The sequence below is a fragment of the Drosophila montana genome, unplaced genomic scaffold (assembly GCF_035044405.1).
Source record: "Drosophila montana isolate Dmon_TW-CO22-7 unplaced genomic scaffold, ASM3504440v1 contig_402_1, whole genome shotgun sequence".
NCBI lineage: Eukaryota > Metazoa > Arthropoda > Insecta > Diptera > Drosophilidae > Drosophila > Drosophila montana.
In genome coordinates, this window is record NW_026998739.1 from 5,047,598 (window position 1) to 5,066,723 (window position 19,126).

Sequence of the window (19,126 nt, forward strand, 5' to 3'; positions counted from 1 at the left end):
GGCGGCTTAAGTGCGCATTTAATTTGTTATATAAGGCCTCATTGCTAGGCTAACGTTCCCTAACTGAACTGTCTGTCAATTGCTTTTGTAGCCAAGTTTTGGATCATTTTAATGCTGGAATTATCAATTGAATTGTATGCTTCACAATATCAACATGGCATTAGAACAATTGTCGCAACGCGTACACTCAGATAATTTCCGCCCATATTCCCCTGCCGCTATTCACGTGATTTCCTTCAATTCGAATTATTATTGGCATGCAAAGACATTTGCTAAAATTAAAATGAGCCTAATTAAATCTATTTTAAGACATCATCTGAATTGCCGACCTTTTCCCAGACTCGTGGGCTTAAAAGTTAATGTAGCGTGCGGCGGGCCCAAAAAGGTGGGGAGCAAATGTCAGACACATATAAGGAAGCTTTTGACTAAAAACATATAATAGGCGTACTTTGCTTTGTCGTTTCGGCCCAAACAACTATTTCATAAACTTTGTATTTATCACCTTAAGCCCAACTAAGTTGGCTCCAAAGTCTGTTTGCTTTAAGAGGTTAAATAGATAAGTTAAGAGAGAGCAATTGGGCTTCTTGCAATCCAATAAATAAAAGATTTTAATCATTTCGCTTTTAGTTACCGCAAAATGTTGTAATTATACTTGTAAATAATCTTTTCCGTTGCATTTATTAACTGTTGTAACAATTGACAGCAGTTGACTATAGAAAACTTTGCATTAAATTGCAAATGATCAATCATTGTAAATGACGACAACTGTGCTAATAATTCTCAACTGGTTTACGCGCAGTCAAACAGCTGTTCGGAATGCGCTTCCATTTGCCTTTTGATTTAATCCACGTGTCTTGTAATATCATTTCCAGTTTCTGGTTGCACTTTGCCCCAATTTGCTTTTGGGCTTGGGCATGTAAATTAACCCATTTGTTTCCCATTTAACCCCAATTTTGTTGTATTTTTTTTTTTTTTTTGTTTTTACAACGCTGCGCGTCTCAGATTCGGGTTTTATTTCTTTGGTTTTTCTCTTGTTTTGCAAAATATTGTGAGATGCTTGCGGCTGTATTGTGTCCGTCTTGTTATGGTTTTTGCATTTGGCTGTTGCACAAGTTCGCCAAATGAATTGGTTCGAAAAATATTTCGCTGGCCCATTATCTTACCCAAGCATAACGTTTATGAGACGACGACACTCGAATCTTGCGATACGCGCACTCAAAACATTTATTTCTATGCAAAACAAGCCGAAACCCTCACCAGCACCAGCAAGAGTGCTCCAAAAGCAACAGCTCGACTGGGTTATACCCTGTAGAAGGCGCTTCTTGCCTTTGCCCCGCACTATGTGAAATGCAGTCTTAAATAACTCGAGTATTTACATTGCGATCTGCATGAAACTTGCAGATCTTAAATATGACAGCTTAATGTGCGCAGATACCAAAACACAATGTGGTAATTTAAAAAATTAATATTTTTCAAAGGGAAAGGGGAAGCATGAAGCTTCACAAAAAGTTAAATACTTTAAAGCTATGCAAATTACACGCGAACCTACCTATCAATATCTAATAGTTTTCGAGTTCTGAGCTTGTTTCAATATCGATATTTATCCAGTTTGTTAAAATGGGAGGCTATATAAAAGACAAGCTCGTGCTCCATAATATATACGAACATTTATATCTTAAATTTCTTATTTGTAGCTTTAGTAAGTATTTGCCGAGATTTTACACAGACAGACAACTTCTTCTTTCTCTTCTTCTGCCTGTTACATACATTAACACATAACTTATATACCCTTTTTTTAATTAATCATTAACACAAAACTAATATACCCTTTTTTTAATCAATTGCAATGTGGATAAAGAGAGAGCAGCTAAGCTCGAATGGCAAACTTAGATTCCTGCATTCAACTTAACTTTTTCTTCTGCCTTTCACATACACTAGCGCAAAACTAAAATACCCTAATTACAGTAAAATTCAATGGAAATAGAGAGAGCAGCTAAACTTGAACTCGAGAGTCGAACGCAGTTTTCTGCATTCAATCCAACTACTTCTTCTGCCTGTCACATACAATAGCAGAAAACTAATATACCCTTTCATTCAATCAATTTGAATGGAAATACAGTGAGAGCAGCTACACTCGAACTCGAGAGTCGAGAGGCGAACATAGTTTTCTGCATTCACAGCATCATCTTTAGTTTTGCTTTACTTTACCTTTCGAGTGGCGCCTGCTGCTGCTGCTTCTTCTTCTTCTTCTACTTCAGATTCATCTCCATCTTCTTCATCGGCAACGCTTTAACATTTGTTTTCGTGTTCAAGGCCAGCGCTGGCGCTTTCTTTTACAATAGCCGACCTTGACGCGGCTGCGGCTGCGGCTGCGACTGCGACTGCGCAAGCGACCACGTTTCGGCTCGCAGTCCCATTGCCCGCCCCCCCGCGCCGCCGCTCAAGTTTGCACGGCTGTTATCAGAGAGCCAATAACAGCAGCAGCAACAACAACAACAACTACAAATTAACCCACTTTGGGTGTGTTGAACGCGGCTCACCTGTTCGTTCCCTCCGTCGATCCGTCCGTCCGTCCCGCTGCCCGTCGGCTGTCTTATTGATCGGCGGAGCCCAACAAATAGCTGCGTTTAGGCAGACGGACGCGTAATTTTTGGTTAAAGCACCGAAAACAGAAATGTCGCAAAGTATTTTTTCGTCGTTGTTGTTGCTGCTGTTGTTGTTGTTGTCGTTGGTTGTGCAATTGGTTAACTAGCCCGCCTCTGCACAACTGACGCACTCTTTAGGGTCAGCGTATGCCCTTACAGTAGCTACAGTCAGTTTGTCAAGCAGTTTGTTGCAGCTGCAATTAAATTGAAGAAAATTAATACAACATTTAAAAATTATAAAATTTGAAATATCAATAAAAATTTTAAATGTTAATCTTTTTAACTTAATATTTATAATTATTAATATTTTAAAACAAAGTATTACAAATATATTAAAATAAAATATATATAAATATAAATAATTTATTGATTTAATAATCACAATAATTAGTGTTTTATAAAAAATATCTTTTTAAATATTCTATATATTGATTTAATAATTAAAAAAATAAAGTAAAACAATTAATTGGGTAATTCTTATTATTCATATTATATATTTATGTATATATATATATAAATATTTAACATCTATTATTTAAATAATACAAAATATAAACATTTTGTTCAATTACTGATCACAATAATAAGAATTTTTAAAATACTTAAAACTAAAATTAAATAAATAAACTATTAAATATTCATATATATAAAACGTCCATAAAAATAATATTTTATTTAATATTTATATTTCATTAAAATTTGTTTTTATAAAACAAATCAATAAAATATAAAATAATATAAAAAAAATAACATATACATATTTTTTGATAATAATTAAAATTTTAAATATTTAATCATTAATTAGGTAATTAATTGATAATTTATTCATATTATGCATTAATTCATTTTATTTAAGGTCCCACTACAGTGTGCTAAAAATTATTAATTGATCGTAGTACACAATTGGAAATACAATGAAAATTGTCAGCTATATATTATAGCTTAAATTCCCAAAATAATTAAATAACTAAATAAACTAAAACTAATATGAGACGTTTTAACCAAGTTGGAGTATTTAAAGTGCGACTTGTGGCCTTTGTGAGCTTCATTGCTTGAACTTTAAAATAATTTAGACTCGAAATTAATTACTTAATTTATCAGCGAATTAAATTAATTATTTTAAAATTGAGTGTACATTATAGAGTATTCACAAGTCGACTCATGGTTGCATTTATGCATTTATGCTTCATTGCCGAAATTTGAACATAAACAAAATATGAACAAATGTAAAATGCAACTGTGCTGCGCTCTTTAAATTGAGTACCTCTCTCTCCCTCTCTCTCTCTCTCGCTCTCTTTCACTCTGCGTGGCTCGCTCTTTAATTGACTCTTCGCTTGCCAATAGGCAACGAGGTTATAAAGTTTTGTAATATTTTATGAGTTTATTGTGCTATTGTCGCAGTCTTTTAATACACTTGGCAATATTTTCAATTTAATTTTGAATTAAATTATATTTTTCATTAAGCGTGTTAAATGACTTTTTGTGGTCATGTTTAAAAGGAAATTGTGTTTTGGTTATCTTTTTCGTATTCATCGCATTTTCTTTGCCCGTTCTTTTCGTGTCTGCGGCTTGTTTTGCAATTGATATCGCTGCAATTATTAAAGCGTAATTAAATATTGTTGCTAAATTAATTTTAATAGCTTTTGCTCTTATCTTTAGCGTCTAACATTATTTTTGTTTTTATGCCACAAAAATTTGTTAACTGAGTTTTTTATGTTTTTCCGCCTCTGCTGCTGCGGTTCAAGGTTGAGTTTTACAAAGTTACCAATTATTCGAGCTATTGTAAACTCAAAGTTTTCCATTACGATAAATTGATGGTTTGTCTAATGGGGTATTTTAGATTTTATGTTGGCACAGCAAGTCTAATTTTAACAATTTTTCACATTGGGTAACTTTTCTAGCTCATCAAGATATTGATCTAAGATCGTATCGCCGCGGGGATACATATGCGATAGATAGTTTTAGATATTTGTCTAATTTGATAACGCAATACCTTACTAAAATAGTTTATTGTTAAGATGTAGCTCAAGTCGCGCGTTGTAAATTAGAATGCCGATAACAATATTAATATAAAATGTAATTTATATATTTTAATTAATTATCTGAAGACATGAGCTCAGTTAATTAACGACTAAATGGTGCAAGTACTAATAACCAGCTTAAAAATAAAGCCATAAATAAAAAAACTTCACCCTTCAAATCAATTAAAATTTTTGCGAATTACATTTCATATCTTTATTTAACTGCTAATTTGCAATAACAAAAAAGTCGCACCTGCTATTAGTTAACGCTGCATATACATATATATATAGAAATGTATGTGCACATACATATTTATAGTATTCTTCGCAACAACCTGGCAACCCGCTTTTAAAGCTTTTAATAGTCATTCACGCTGAATGCAGACTCTCTGTAAAGCTCAGCTTGAATTACTCTTAAGCTAGCTTAGCAACAAGCAACTGATCACAGAAATTCAATTAAATACAAATGTTGCTTTAAAAGCTGCAGCAACATTTTCCAACTGCAGCCCGAACGATGCGCGCTTAGCAACAAAGTTGAGAGCGCTGGCAACACCAACAACAATTTCATGAGTCATTTTACGGCAGATCAAGCTGAATGCAGGCTCTCTTTAAAGCTCAGCTTAAATAACTCTTAAATGTCTCCAACTCTCAAGCTGGCCTAGCAACAAGCAGCTGCTAATAAACATGCCCAATTAGCATGCAACTGTAAATACAAATGTTGCGTTAATCGCCGCAGCAACATGTCTCAGAAGCTGCTCAGCCAATGCGCGCTTGGCAGCAATGTTGCCAGCGCTGTCAACAACAACAACAACAACAGCAACAAAGTGCAAACAATTTAATGAGCCTCAATTAGTTTAAATGAAATGAAGCTGCGGCATTTTGATAGACAGCGTAGACATGAGGCAACAACAACAACAATAACAAAAACAACATCAACTCCAGCGAAGCGAAGCGTTTATTTAATTGAGTCCCATTTAATGGCAAGTAGGAAGGAATGTTGAAAGATCTATTTGAAGTTTTAACTTAATGTAACATTTTACATGAGCTGCTTTAGAACTCTGCATGCTCGACTTTAACATACCCTACGTAGATAAACAAAATGTCAACAGATCACAAGTTAAACAGATCACGATTCTTTTGGCTTAATAGAAATGTAATTACATTCACCTATTTTCCATAGAGTATAATAGCACACCTAACAATCGTTTTATAAACCGTAAACGACTGCAAATGAATTATTAATGAACAATATTTAGATATATCTCTATTAATTGCCATAAATTGCTGCATTAAGAATATGTTTAAAGAGCATTTAGCTACAATTTAATTGCAATTAAATAAAGAACTGTTGAAAACAAGTTATGAACGCTCTCGAGATATGTTTTCGTCTAGAAGATGCCCTGTAGCCAACGAAACACTCGTTTTTACAAATAAATAAAAACTATGTAAAATAAATAAACCTTTACATAATCCCATTCGAGATGGACATCACGATTTATCAAAACCATGCCTAGTTTATAGAAAGCACAATTTTTTCTCCCAAGAAATAACGTTGTAATTTAAATACCCTATGACTGACAGCTTTGCAGTTATGTGACAAAATTGCAAATCTCAAAATTGCTTTCTGCTTAAAAAACAGAAAGTTTTCCATACAGAAAAACAATTTCAGACCGATTCTTGCTACAGAGCTATATGTTATTGTATTCCGATGACAAGCATATTTTTATAATATTTAAGGCGCCCGCTTAAGCATGTAAATACCAAGTTAGTCTAAGATATCTGGAAGAACAAAAGAGTTTTCCTATGAACTTAATTTTTTGACCGATATTTTCTATGAAAACTATAAAATATAGAGGTTCAATAAAAGGGAGTATAATAAACCAATTAATGCTGAATGTGGTTCAGATATCTTAAACCACAAAAAAGAGTTTAATACAAGCACTTCTTCCTATAAAGCTGTATGTTATAGCCACCCCATGCTAATCGAATTTTGATTATAACTCTTAAATACCAAAATATCTAAGAAAGATCTTTTCGAACGCTCCTATCCCAGCTATTTGATATGGTAGTCCGATGTTGATAGGACTTACCTTAAAAGGGAGCGTAATAAATTCCGAGTTGGGTCCAGATTTCCAGATATTTCGACCGATCGTTCCTATGACAGATATTTGATATAGTAACACGATCCGGCTGAATCTGACATATTTACTGTACTGCTGCATCATTCTATCTTGTTTGATCAATTTTTACTCGGATTGATCTTTTCCAATTTTGATAATTCCATCTTTCATCTGCTTACCTCAATAGATTAGAGAAGCATTCAAATGACACCCTGTATTAAAGCTCTGGCATGTCGATAAAACCCACGCAAAGTTGCCTCATGAAACTCGCGCAAATGCGTCCAAAACTCAAGACCCCAAGATACATAAACCTGTTGTTTTTAGAAGTATTTTTCCATTAAAAAGCTGTCACAAAATTGTCTAGAGTCTGCCCGGCTGCGGTTGTGTCGCATCAAAATGTTTGACTGGCTGCTGCTGCTTCAGCTGCTGTTAGCCCTGGCGAGTGCTCGATCAGGACGCGGTCCGGTGAACCAGTCGACGCAGCTGCTGCAGCGACATGGCGCCAAACGGGTGAATTTTAGTTTTGAGAATCGCGTAGAAGGCTTGTTCTACACCGAACTGGACAGCAGCTTCCGCGATTTACTCCTGCAAGTACGCAACTTTACGCAGCAATCGGTGCTCAGCCAGTTCGATTGGATACGGGCGCGCAATTTGGAGGCGGGTCGCATGCAGCAGCCAGTGTTGGAAAGCGTTAGATTTCCGTGTGATCTGCAGATCGGCGGACGTGCCGCCGTGCCGCCCACCAACATTGCCGAGCTGCGGCCCGGCGACATAGACATTGTGGCCACGTGCGGCGACTCCTCCAACTCGGGCACCGGCATTCTGGGCCTGGGCGAACTGGACGCCTATGTGGAGTATCGGGGCTTCGTCTATACTGGCGGTGGCTTTGAGACCTGGCGCACAGCTCTGACGCTGCCGAACATTCTGAAGCTGTACAATCCGCAACTGCACGGCTTTGCGGTGGGCCACAGTCTGGGCGCCGATGTGAACGTGTCGCGCTTGAATCTGGCGGAGCCCATATTGAGCATACAGGACTTGCCGTTTCAGGCGCATGTGCTGATCGAGCGCATGCGCAGGGATCCGCAGGTGAATCTGCGCGAGCACTGGAAGCTGCTCAGCATTCAGGTGGGCGCCAACGATCTGTGCTCCGAGCTCTGCAGCTGGCCCGATCCGGAGGCCTTTCTGCGCATGATAACGCATCAGCTGCGCGAAACCTTTCGCATACTCAAGCGGCACGTGCCGCGACTGCTGATCAATTTCATCGTCCTGCCGGACCTTGATGAGCTGCTCAGCCTCCTGGCCAAGGTGCCGGCCAAGTGCGCTGAGCGTGTGCCCTACTTCTGCAGCTGCCACAACAAATACGGGCAGCAGGTCTTCTACAGAGCAGCCAAGCGTTTGCTCGACCTGCAGCTGTCCATTGCCGCGCTGCCCGAGTTCCGCAGCGACGACTTTGCCATTGTGCCGCATGGCATACTCAGGAATATGAGCAGCTTCTGGTCACAGAACGGCGTCATGGACGTGCGTTTCTTTGCCAAAGATTGCGTTCACTATAGCCAGCTGGGTCATGCGGTGCTCGCGAAACTTCTGTGGAACAATATGCTGGAACCAACAGAGCTCTACCTGGACGAGACCTGGCGACAGCCATTCAAGCATTTTCTGTGTCCCAACGCAAAGAGACCCTTTTTGAGAACTGTGGGCGACAAGTTCTAGCTCTAGTAAATCCAGGGATCATTTAAATATTGCTTGGTTCACGCTTTAAACCAAAGCCCTGCCTCGCTTCGAACCAGGCTGCTATTTCTAATTCAAAATTTTAATTATATTTTTGAACATTAAGTTAAAACAAAATATTATTAAAATATAAAGCTTCGCTTCAGGTTTAATTTCGACCTTTCTTTATCCAACTTAAACCGGGCAAGTTTGGGCTCGTGATAAAAATATATATATTTATTTACATGCTTATAAATATAATAGTATTGGAGTTTTGGATTTAAACTAGCTCGTTTATTATAAGCCCTTAAATAAACGGAAACATATGTTTGAATACCTTAAAAAAATATATTTTATTATTTTCTTGAAGAAATTATCCGGTCTTGGATTTTTAGTCCGGTTCAATATTATAAACTATTGAAAATGCAGCATACTAAGGCTTTAATATGGTTCCAAATATATTTTATTATTTGTTATGAAAGTTTATACTGAAACAATTATACGCTAGAGCTTAAATTGGTAAAAAAGATACGTCTTTGCAGTTCTGTTTTTCAAATCTGTCTAGAAGACATTATATTCTGTTGTAAGCAGTATATTTTCATTTAGTTAAATTAAATCAAAGCTTGCCTGTGTCTCAAGGGCCAAAAAGTCACAGAACTACATTTTGGCGAATGACTCAACAATTTTTAGGCAATAATGTTTTATTGATATTATCTAAGCGAGCAGAAAACCTCAAACGACTTGCAAATGCACTTTAAAACAATGGAAATTGGAAAAAATATAATTTGAATAAATGCTAAAGTGTGAAAAATAGAATTAAAAAATGCTGAAAATTAAAAAAAAAATGTAAAAGGTATATTTGTTGTTGTACAAATATTTAGGTAATTATAACCAGATACGTCCAATTATTTATGTATTTTTTTTAAATGTTAATATTTAAATATTGAAAAAATATTTTCATTTTCAAAGTAAATATTGAATTATTATTTTTCTTATATTTTCTTTATGAAATGCCAATCCTTAATACTGCTAGTCGGGTTTTTTTGCGAATCTCTTTGAGCCAAAATTATTAATATTTTATTCATATTGAACCGAACTTAAAATAGAATTTGTTAACTTAAGCATAGCCACAGCTAAAACTGAAGCGAAGCATGGTTCTAAATAATATTTTGCTTGAATAATTGCAAATATAATTAAAGAATTTTCTTTTCACACCACGTGAATATTAAAGTAAAATATAAAAATCAATGGAATTGTTTTACTGAAAATTCTAAAAAAAAAAAGAACATGAGAATTCGAACCAGCTCACGAATCAAAGTTTGACGCGCGGCGTTGATTTAAAATGTGAATTGAACCAGCGACTTTTGGTTTGTTGGTGTTGCAGCCCTGTTGCTTCTTAATGGACTTTCTAAAAGGTTAAACTTAATTGGACTATAAAAACATGGCTTAATGGCGTGAAGCGCTCAAAGTCGTTCAGCATCTGCGGCAGATTAGCTAATCATGCGTCAAATTTGGCTGCAAATTTGGCTGCTCCTCACGCTGCAGCTCTTGTCCTTGCGCACTATAAGGCCAGAGGAGCGCATCCTGAATCGTTCCGCTCAAGAGATAGCGCGTGTGGGCATAAAGCGTGTGGCATTCGATGCCAATTCCATTGGCAATGGCCGCATGTATTACACAAACCTGGACAGATTGCGAAACGTGGTGTTGGCGCTGCGCAACGCATCCCTGAACGCGGCGCTGCAGCGCATGGACCAGCTGCTGGCCAGCAACAGGGCCGAGGGCAAGCTGCAGCAGCCGGTGCCCGCGGATCAGCCATTTCCGTGCAACCTGACCCAGGCACGATCCGGGCAGCCGCCCAGCCACATCTGGGAGCTGCGACCCGGCGACATAGACATAACGGCCGCCTTTGGGGATTCGGTAATCGCGGGCAATGGTCTGCTCTCGCAGAGATACATGGACGTTTTCTCCGAATTTCGGGGCTATAGCTTTTTGGGCGGCGGGCTGGGCAACTGGCGCACAGCGCTCACCTTGCCCAACCTGCTGAAGCTGTACAATCCGCAGCTGTACGGCTTTGCCCGGACGCACGGCCTGGTGGCGGACCGGGAGAAGTCCGTGTTCAACATAGCCGAGCCCATGCTGACCATGCGCGACTTGCCGTACCAGGCGCATGTGCTCATCGAGCGGCTGCGGAGCGATCCGCGTGTTAATATGCAGCAGCACTGGAAGCTGCTCAACATCCAGGTGGGCATGAACGACATGTGCTTCGAGCTGTGCTCCTGGACCGACACCGAGCAGTATCTGCGCTTGCAGCGACAGCACGCATATCGCGCGTTCAGCATGCTGCGCGATCATGTGCCCCGCCTGATGATCAACTGGATTCTGTTGCCGGACTTGGACGATTTGCTGCGTACGCTGCGCGGCTTTCCCGCGCAGTGTAATTTGCGTGTGATCTGCTCGTGTCTGACGGGCAATTATCGTGCACACTATCCGGACGCAGTGCGTCGCTTGCAGCGCATGCAATGGGAGCTGGCGGAATTGCCCGAATTTCGGCGCAACGACTTTGTGATTGTGCCGCACCAGGTGCTGGCCAATATGAGCGGCATTGTGTATACGCAGGGTGTGCTGAGCACGCGCTACTTCACACACGATTGCATGCACTTCAGCCAGCGCATGCATGCGATTATGGCCGGTGCGCTGTGGAACAGCATGTTGCAGCCATTGAATGTCACGGCGGCACGGGCCTGGCGACGACCCTTGCAAAACATGGTCTGCCCCAGCGCCGAGCGGCCGTTTCTGCGCATCAGCTAGGCGGAAGTCTAGAGAAGAGACAAAATAAATAAATAAAATTGGCAGCACGCCCCGTTTCCAGCCTCTCGGGGCAGCCTTGGCGGCGTCAGCTTTATCCATGACACACCCTCATGAATCTTTATTTTTAGAGCTCGGTTCGCTTTTAATTTATTGTAATCAATTTTTTTTTATTTCCATAATGTGTATCTTGCTGTGTGGGCATTAACCGATATCAAGTACGATTTAAATACAGCTAAGGCTAGACTTTTTGCACCACTTAGGCCCCAAGACTTCAGTTCCTTTGACAAATATATCTAGACAAACAATTAGCTATTAACATTTCAAGTGGCCGAAAACAACTGAAACTACAAACAGCACGAGTTAGCAATGCTCGACTTGAAGATACCCTAAACCTAGCGCAGCGCCTCTCTATAAGATATTCCCTCTTAAATAACTCGGGTGTTTACAGTCAGATTTTTGTTAAATTTACAGTGCTTAAGCAAGGCACTCAAATGTGCCTATATACCAAAGTACAATGTGCTATCTTTTAATTTTTGAAAAAATATAGAGATGTTAAAAAATTTAAGGAAAATAATTTTTTTTTTCCTAATCTGTCAACACATACAAATTTTGATGCATCTAGCTTAAATAGTCTTCGAGTTATATTAAAGGAAAAAAACAAAATCTGGAAATTTGCCTTAAAACAATATACCCTCTCAACACATTTGCCTTGTGTACAGGGTATAGAAAAAACAACTGAAAAATGTTAGTTGAGCTTAATGTGCAAATATTTGTAGTAGATCTTTCTGTAGCTGAGCTTTGACTTCAAATCGTGCATAACAATTGGGATCTAAGCTAAGAAAAAAGCCGGCCCAGGGGCGTAGAGACGAGAGGGAGCTCTCACAAGTTGCCCCCACGCTTCATATGTATATCTTAAATTGTAAACTCAAAACTTACCGCGAGCAAAGCCGGGGAATACTTGCAAAATATAAATATTTGTTTTTGCTTTTAATTTCGTGCCTGAATACTTTGTAATATTGGTTTGACATATGACCCTGCCGACAGCAATAAAGAGCTGAAAATTGCCTTACTAATATTTAATAATTACTTTGCTATTTGAACGCTTGTTTTTTTGGCTATAAATTGCCAATTAGTCCTGGCCCATTTAAACATGCACTTTGCCATGAAAAAAGGCAACACAAACAAATTGAGTCACAGATCTGATGATAAACAAATATGAAATAATGCATTCAAATTGCCGCAAAACTTTTACTCAAAACAAAGTGGTTGACTTCAAACCCAACAAAAATGCTCGATTCAAGGTTCAAACCAATGAATCGCTTTATGATTCGGTTAAGTTTTCATCAAGAATGAGTCCTGGTTCGAGCTCGAACCTTATTTCCCAAAAGTTTGTTACTTTCACAAAAGAAATATTCAATGTTGCATTAATTAATTTAAATATTATTATAATTATTATTAATTATTGTTTTTATTTATTATTGTTATAATAATAATAATAATAGTAATAATTATTATTGTTATTTTTTTTATCAGTATTATAATTTGAAATGTTTTATTATTATTATGTTTATTGTTCTTTATTTTACTATTATTATTTATATTATTATTATTTTTATTTTTATTAATATTATTATTTTTATTTTTTTATTATAATTATCATTATTTTATTATTATTAGTATATTATATTAGTATCACATTATTGTTATTGTAATTATTATAATTATTATTATTATAAATATGCGGTGCTTATAAATGGAAATAATCATTTTGAACTAAACCGTTGTCTTTTAAAAATATGGTTCAATTTAGTCAGTTCTTATTTACGGCTCGGTTCATAATATATAAAAGCTGTCAATTAGTTTACAAAGTATTTGCAGACAGTTGATATTATTAAACTTTATCCAAGAATATAACTGAGATCCCTTTTATTATCCAGCTCTTAGCGAAGGCCTACGCCCCTGTCTCATGGGCCGCCGCTCTGTAGCTCCAATTTATTTATAAGCACACATTTATTTTGTTTTTCATAATATATAAAAATCATATAATTGTTGTCTGTCATGTTGTGTGGTAGCATCAATGTTGTTAGCGGTCGCCTCAAGGTAATTATTTTGTTTTCGGGTTTGCTGTTAAGATACATACATATTTTTTTGTTCGACAATATCTTTGAACCCAACGCACTTGTGCTCTGAGCCCCAGCTCTGGGGCACAGTTGCGTCTGTCCCATTTGCTCGTTTGTTGTTGTTGTCACTTTTATGGTAGCTAATGTCTCGGTCAACGCATTCAAGTCAAGTTCTGTAGCTTAGTGCCGGCTCTCTTGTTGTTGTTGTTGTCTGTTGGCTGTTGCTTTTAATGGAAGGAACGAATGCTTGAGTACTCGTTGCGAGCTCAAACAATACGACTTTATATTGTTTGAGTTTCCATTCATAGCAACATTTAAGCGGCCGACGCATTTGTTATACGAGTGAGAACGCGTCAAGAAGTCGTTGTGCGCGGCTGCTAATCACAGGACTACAAAGGACTTGCAATATATTGCTCGGTATAACTAAAAGTGATAAGAATTCGCAGGCGAATTAATAGACCAAAAAAAAAAGATACGTTCCATAAGCAATCCACACGCGCTAAATCAGAATTTAATCCACTTTGAGTACACATGGGAAAAGTTATCGAAATCGAGTCGCTGAAACCAACAAAATATGATCCACATGCGCTATAAATGTAACTTATGTAAGAAACTAACGAAAAAAATCCAATAAACCAAAAGCACGTTCCACATACAATCCACCGGCGCAATTCCATTAAATTCCAAATAGAATCCACATACAAAAAACTGTTGAGAGCGACTTTCCATCCGGTGGTATTCACAAATAACGTGCAAAAGACAAATTATCACGTTTCAAATACAATCCACAATTGTGAAATTCAAACGAGTTACGTTCCACTTAGAATCTTCATTCGAAAATTTGACAAAAACGAAGTTCTACACGCGCTCAAATGTATGCTAGTTGCAAATAGAAAACAGCGTCCAAATACTAACGTTCCACATAGCATCCACATGAAAAATTTTGACGAAAACAAACTGCTGAAGCAAAAACCATACTTTCCACAAGAATAACAGATATTGGTGAACAAACCCCAGCCATATATTACATTCCACACAGCATCCACATGCGTTCCACATTGCGAAATTTGTGCTCCAGCTTAATTGTGCTCTTTGTGTTACTTTTCATCGATTCCACGGATCCGCAAATCCTGCGCACACGCCGCCAGAATCGCTCCCATCAGCTGTTGGACAGCATTGGGATTCAGGCCAAACACTTCAATCCCTTGCGTCCGGTTAGCAATGCTCTGCCGGAGTACACGGACATAGATCGGAATTATCGCCATCTGCTGCTCACCACACGCAGCACAGCGCTCAACTGGGCGCTGCGGGATATCGAGGCGCTTTACCGGCGCAGTCGGCACGAGGGCAAATGGCAACCTCTGATACCCAGCAATGTGCCGTTTCCCTGTCCGCTGAATAATACACGTTCCCGCACGCCGCCCACATCCGTGGAGCGTTTGCGACCCGGCGACATAGACATCGTGGCTGCGCTGGGCGATTCCCTGTCCGCTGGCAATGGCATTATGTCCTACACGGCGCTCGACCTGATCAACGAGTTCCGTGGCCTGGGCTTTTCGGGCGGCGGCCTGGGCAATTGGCGCAACACGCTGACGCTGCCAAACATACTGAAGGTGTTCAATCCGCAGCTCTATGGCTATGCCACGGGCCACGGCCTGGTTGTGAATCATGGCACCTCGCGCCTGAGCATTGCCGAGCCGATGATCATGTCGCACGATCTGCTCTACCAGGCACGCGTCCTGATCGATCTGCTGCAGCGTGATCCCCATGTGGACATGCTGCGGCACTGGAAGCTGCTCACCGTCTTCGTGGGCAGCAACGACATCTGCTCCGACATGTGCCACTGGACGGATCAGCGCGAGCTGCTCGAGCGGCATGCGCGCGATCTGCGTTTGGCTTTCCGACTCCTCCGCGACAATGTGCCCAGGCTGCTCGTCAATTTGATTGCGGTGCCCAACATCTTGCTGACGATGAGCCAGCTGAAGAGCGTGCCGCTGCAGTGCTATCTGGTGCATCGCATTGGCTGCCATTGCCTGATGAGCGATCGCCTGACACAGGCCCAGCTGCAGCAGCGCCACGACACGATTTTGCGCTGGCAGCAGCTGGACCTGGAGGTGGCACGTCTTCCCGAATTCCAGCGCAAGGATTTCGCCATCATTGGCCATCCCATGATCACAAACATGACCGCGCCCACGCTGCCCAATGGCAACACGGACTGGCGCGTCTTCTCCCACGACTGCTTCCACTTTAGCCAGCGCACGCATGCGATTGCCTCCAACATGCTCTGGAACAGCATGCTCCTGCCAGACGACCATAAACCGCGGCCCAATCAGCTGCCGGAGCTCTTCGAGCGCTTCATGTGCCCCAGCAGAGAGCAGCCGTACCTTGTGGTGCGGCCCAGCTGAGAGATCTGGCCACAGGCTCAACCTACTCAAGTACCTTTGACCCTGGGTGCATACAGCTGTCTTGTGATTTTTTAAAATTTAAAATAATAATATTTTGCAAACGCTAGTCTAACGGAAGCTCAATATTTCATTCGTCACAGAACCTGATTTATTTTCCTAAAGCCTTAAAATAGGTGATTGTTAAATAAATACACTACATTGTTAACTAGAAGATAAATAATTAAAAGGAATTCAATATTGGCTTTTGTTTTTTTAAATATCTGCTAAGAAAGTATTAAAATATATTTTTCATTATTATATTTGTAGTTTAGAATTTGTTTAAATAAGTAAAAATGGTTAACAGCAACTGTCAAATTTAACATGCATGACAAAAGTGGCAAAGCATTCAGTTGTCTGGATCTCATTGTTTCTCTCTGACTTACCTATATAGGTCAATGAACTTTTTAATAAATGAATACACGCAAATACAATCGAATTAGGTAAAATTATTCAACAGCTTATTAGATTGCAAGTCTAAAAGTAGATGCATTCAATCAAAACCCAACTAGCAAAAGTGCTCTAGACGGAAGTGGCCGACTAGGAGATACTCTGAACCCAGCGCCGAGCTGCCTTTACTAACATTCTAGCCTCTTTAATATACAATCTTTGACCGACACGCTACGCACTCGCTTTACACTTTGTTTTAACTATTTAATAGTTAAAGGATTAACTAGCCAAATCAAGAAAGGAGAAAGATAATTGATCTGCATATGCTACATGTCAAATTTGGTGATTCTAGCTCTTAAGAGTTAACTTTGCTCAAAAAAATAGGATTTCCATTTCGATTTTTATCGATTCCTTAGAAATGGGGCAAGTTATCGATTGTCGGAAACAAACTCGTACTGCGCGGGCAATAGGAGGACCTACGTCCAAAATTCCTCTGTCCAATCTTTATGAAACTTTAAGTTATTATGAGTACGATATATGAACTTGTTTACATCGAATTTGAAGTGTTGAACTCTTGTAATTTTTTTAGTGGTAGTCGAAACATCGTTTATTTAAGTATTGGTTACCTTTATTCATATTATTTAAGCGTATGTTCAATATTTGTTCTCTTGTATAAAGCGTCATCATATTTTTTATTATTCATCATTATATTTGTTCCCCTCATAGTGTGTATTTTATACACACTACCATGTTTAATATTTTTTTTAATTTTATATAACATTTTTTACTCCTATAAAAAATATTTTTTATCTTTATTCATATTAATTAAAAATATGTTAAATATTTTTTTCTTTTATATAATTTGTTCCACTTTTATAAAGTATTTTATTTATTCTGACAATTTTTCTAATCGTATGCTTAATCAATAAATTGTTATTCATAATTATATATGCAGCAGCAATAATTAAGTGAAGCTAGAAAAATTCTAGTGTCGTGGTTTTTTTTGGGATCGAATTGGAGGGCATGGCTTATACCTTAAACCTGGGCCTGCCAACATTCCATTGTTGCCGTGCTTATCCACTTTTTTTTGGCTCTACGCTGCTTATCTTCTTCCTCTTCTTCTTTTGCCTACTCCATTTCAATTAAAATATTATGCAATTTAAAATGAATATGCGTGTGTGTGTGTATATATTTTTAATTAATTAAAAAACACTAAAAAACAATACTCAACGTCGCAGCATAAAAATTCATTAAAAATACTTTATGCTTATATGGCAGAAAGTATTTTTTCCTGCTTGTTGCGGAACAAACCTCAAACCACCCGTTTTCCACCCGTACGCGTGACAACGCGCCGCCTGCTTATTACGCCTGGACTCGCCTACCAGCCTCTCAGCCCCCCCCATCCCCAAATCCTGCCCCGAACTCCGCTTAACCCCGACGCCCAGCTCATGCCATGAAACAAAAAAAAAGATATACATATATTTAAAACAAAGCGAGCATTTTGCATATGCAGCGCAGCCACCTGCAAACCGGACAGTTGCCAATGGGCGGCGACCAACCCCCAGGACTACACACATATATGGGGGAAAAAAATACATACACGCCCACTGCAAGCCAGGGCGATGGCAGGGGGGGAGGGGGTGTGCGGGTTGGCGGTATGTTGGCAAAAAAAAGCAAACCAAAATAAAAAATCTGAAAAAATTTGTGGCCGCGGCAACAGCAGCAGCAGCAGCTGAGAGCTGGCAAGGGGGCTGGAAAAATTATATTAAAAATGCACTGTCCGAATAAAGGGCGTTACACACACAACACACACACGCACACACACACACACACACTCGCTGACAAGCTTTTAAACCCTCGCCCTCCAAAAGAATGTATAAAAAATAAACTGAAATAAATGTAAAAAAAAAACACGTAATAATAAAGTTGAAGCGCTTGGCCAGGGTCTGGGCGGACCATGTCGTTGATATATACTCTCTTACACCTCGATATACACACATTTATATATATATCTATATATATTACATATTTGAGCACAACAGCCAAAGTGTCCCATTGCAAAATATGCAATTTCTGGGACCAAAATAAATAAACCAAATAAACGAAATGGAATTAACCAAACGGCCAAAAAGCATTCTCATCAGCCAAACGAGATGCAAAAATACAAAAAAAAAATATATATATATAATAGAAAAGGAAAGGAAATCTACCCCGAATGATAAATAAAATTAAAAATCTGAAGCCTTGATTAACCCAAACGAGCATTAGGCCAGCCAAAAGTGGTCACCAAGGCCTCACACACACCCGAGTTGGACAAAAAGTCCAAAAAAATATACACATATACATGTACATGTATTCCAGCAGAAGGAGACGCAAACACTGCATAAATATAATATGATTGCAAACAAAAACATTTGAGCCATTTGAGCTTGTCATTTGTACCAAGTTTTCCACTTCTTTTTTTTTGTTTATTTCGCCCGCTCGCGGCATTTGGATTCGGTTTTGGATAGAAAATTGGGTGTTCCTTGCGGGAGTACGAGAGTGTATCGACAATGCCAGACTCCCCGACAGCTGCCTGTTTCGGATAGCGTAAAAATGTTGATTTTTTGTTAGGGTTAGCCAACTGCGAGCTTATCAATAAAAAAATATCTGCATATGCGAATGGAATTTTCTATTCAATTTATGCGCTCAGATTAAAGTTCGGGCAGCGAATAGCTGATATTATGAGAAACCTGAAGAGGCTTAAAGAATTTAGATCCTCAATTGAAATAATGTTTATAATATGTTAAATTGTATATCAATTAGAACCAGCAACTTCTCGCTTGTTAGCCCTGTCTCCAGTTGGCGCGAAAATGTAGGTTGTTATTGTTTTTT

At 38.9% G+C, this 19,126-nt stretch overlaps 3 protein-coding genes across 3 annotated transcripts in view; all 3 read left to right on the forward strand.

The window, feature by feature from the left end:
• Positions 1-19,126, forward strand: part of LOC135439118 (neuroguidin) — a 71,657-nt gene that overhangs the window by 29,796 nt on the left and 22,735 nt on the right. The gene's annotated exons all lie outside the window — the stretch shown is intronic.
• Positions 9,994-11,301, forward strand: LOC135438919 (phospholipase B1, membrane-associated-like). Its single transcript, XM_064697479.1, has one exon. The coding sequence runs from the start codon at positions 9,994-9,996 to the stop codon at positions 11,299-11,301; it is 1,308 nt and encodes a 435-aa protein (XP_064553549.1).
• Positions 13,750-15,878, forward strand: LOC135439080 (phospholipase B1, membrane-associated-like). The gene has a single exon (XM_064697706.1). The coding sequence runs from the start codon at positions 14,468-14,470 to the stop codon at positions 15,824-15,826; it is 1,359 nt and encodes a 452-aa protein (XP_064553776.1). The 5' UTR covers positions 13,750-14,467; the 3' UTR covers positions 15,827-15,878.

Bases quoted from the DNA above. Each gene is read 5' to 3' on its own strand.
- LOC135439080 (XM_064697706.1), top strand. From the start codon at position 14,468: ATGCGTTCCACATTGCGAAATTTGTGCTCCAGCTTAATTGTGCTCTTT.
- LOC135438919 (XM_064697479.1), top strand. From the start codon at position 9,994: ATGCGTCAAATTTGGCTGCAAATTTGGCTGCTCCTCACGCTGCAGCTC.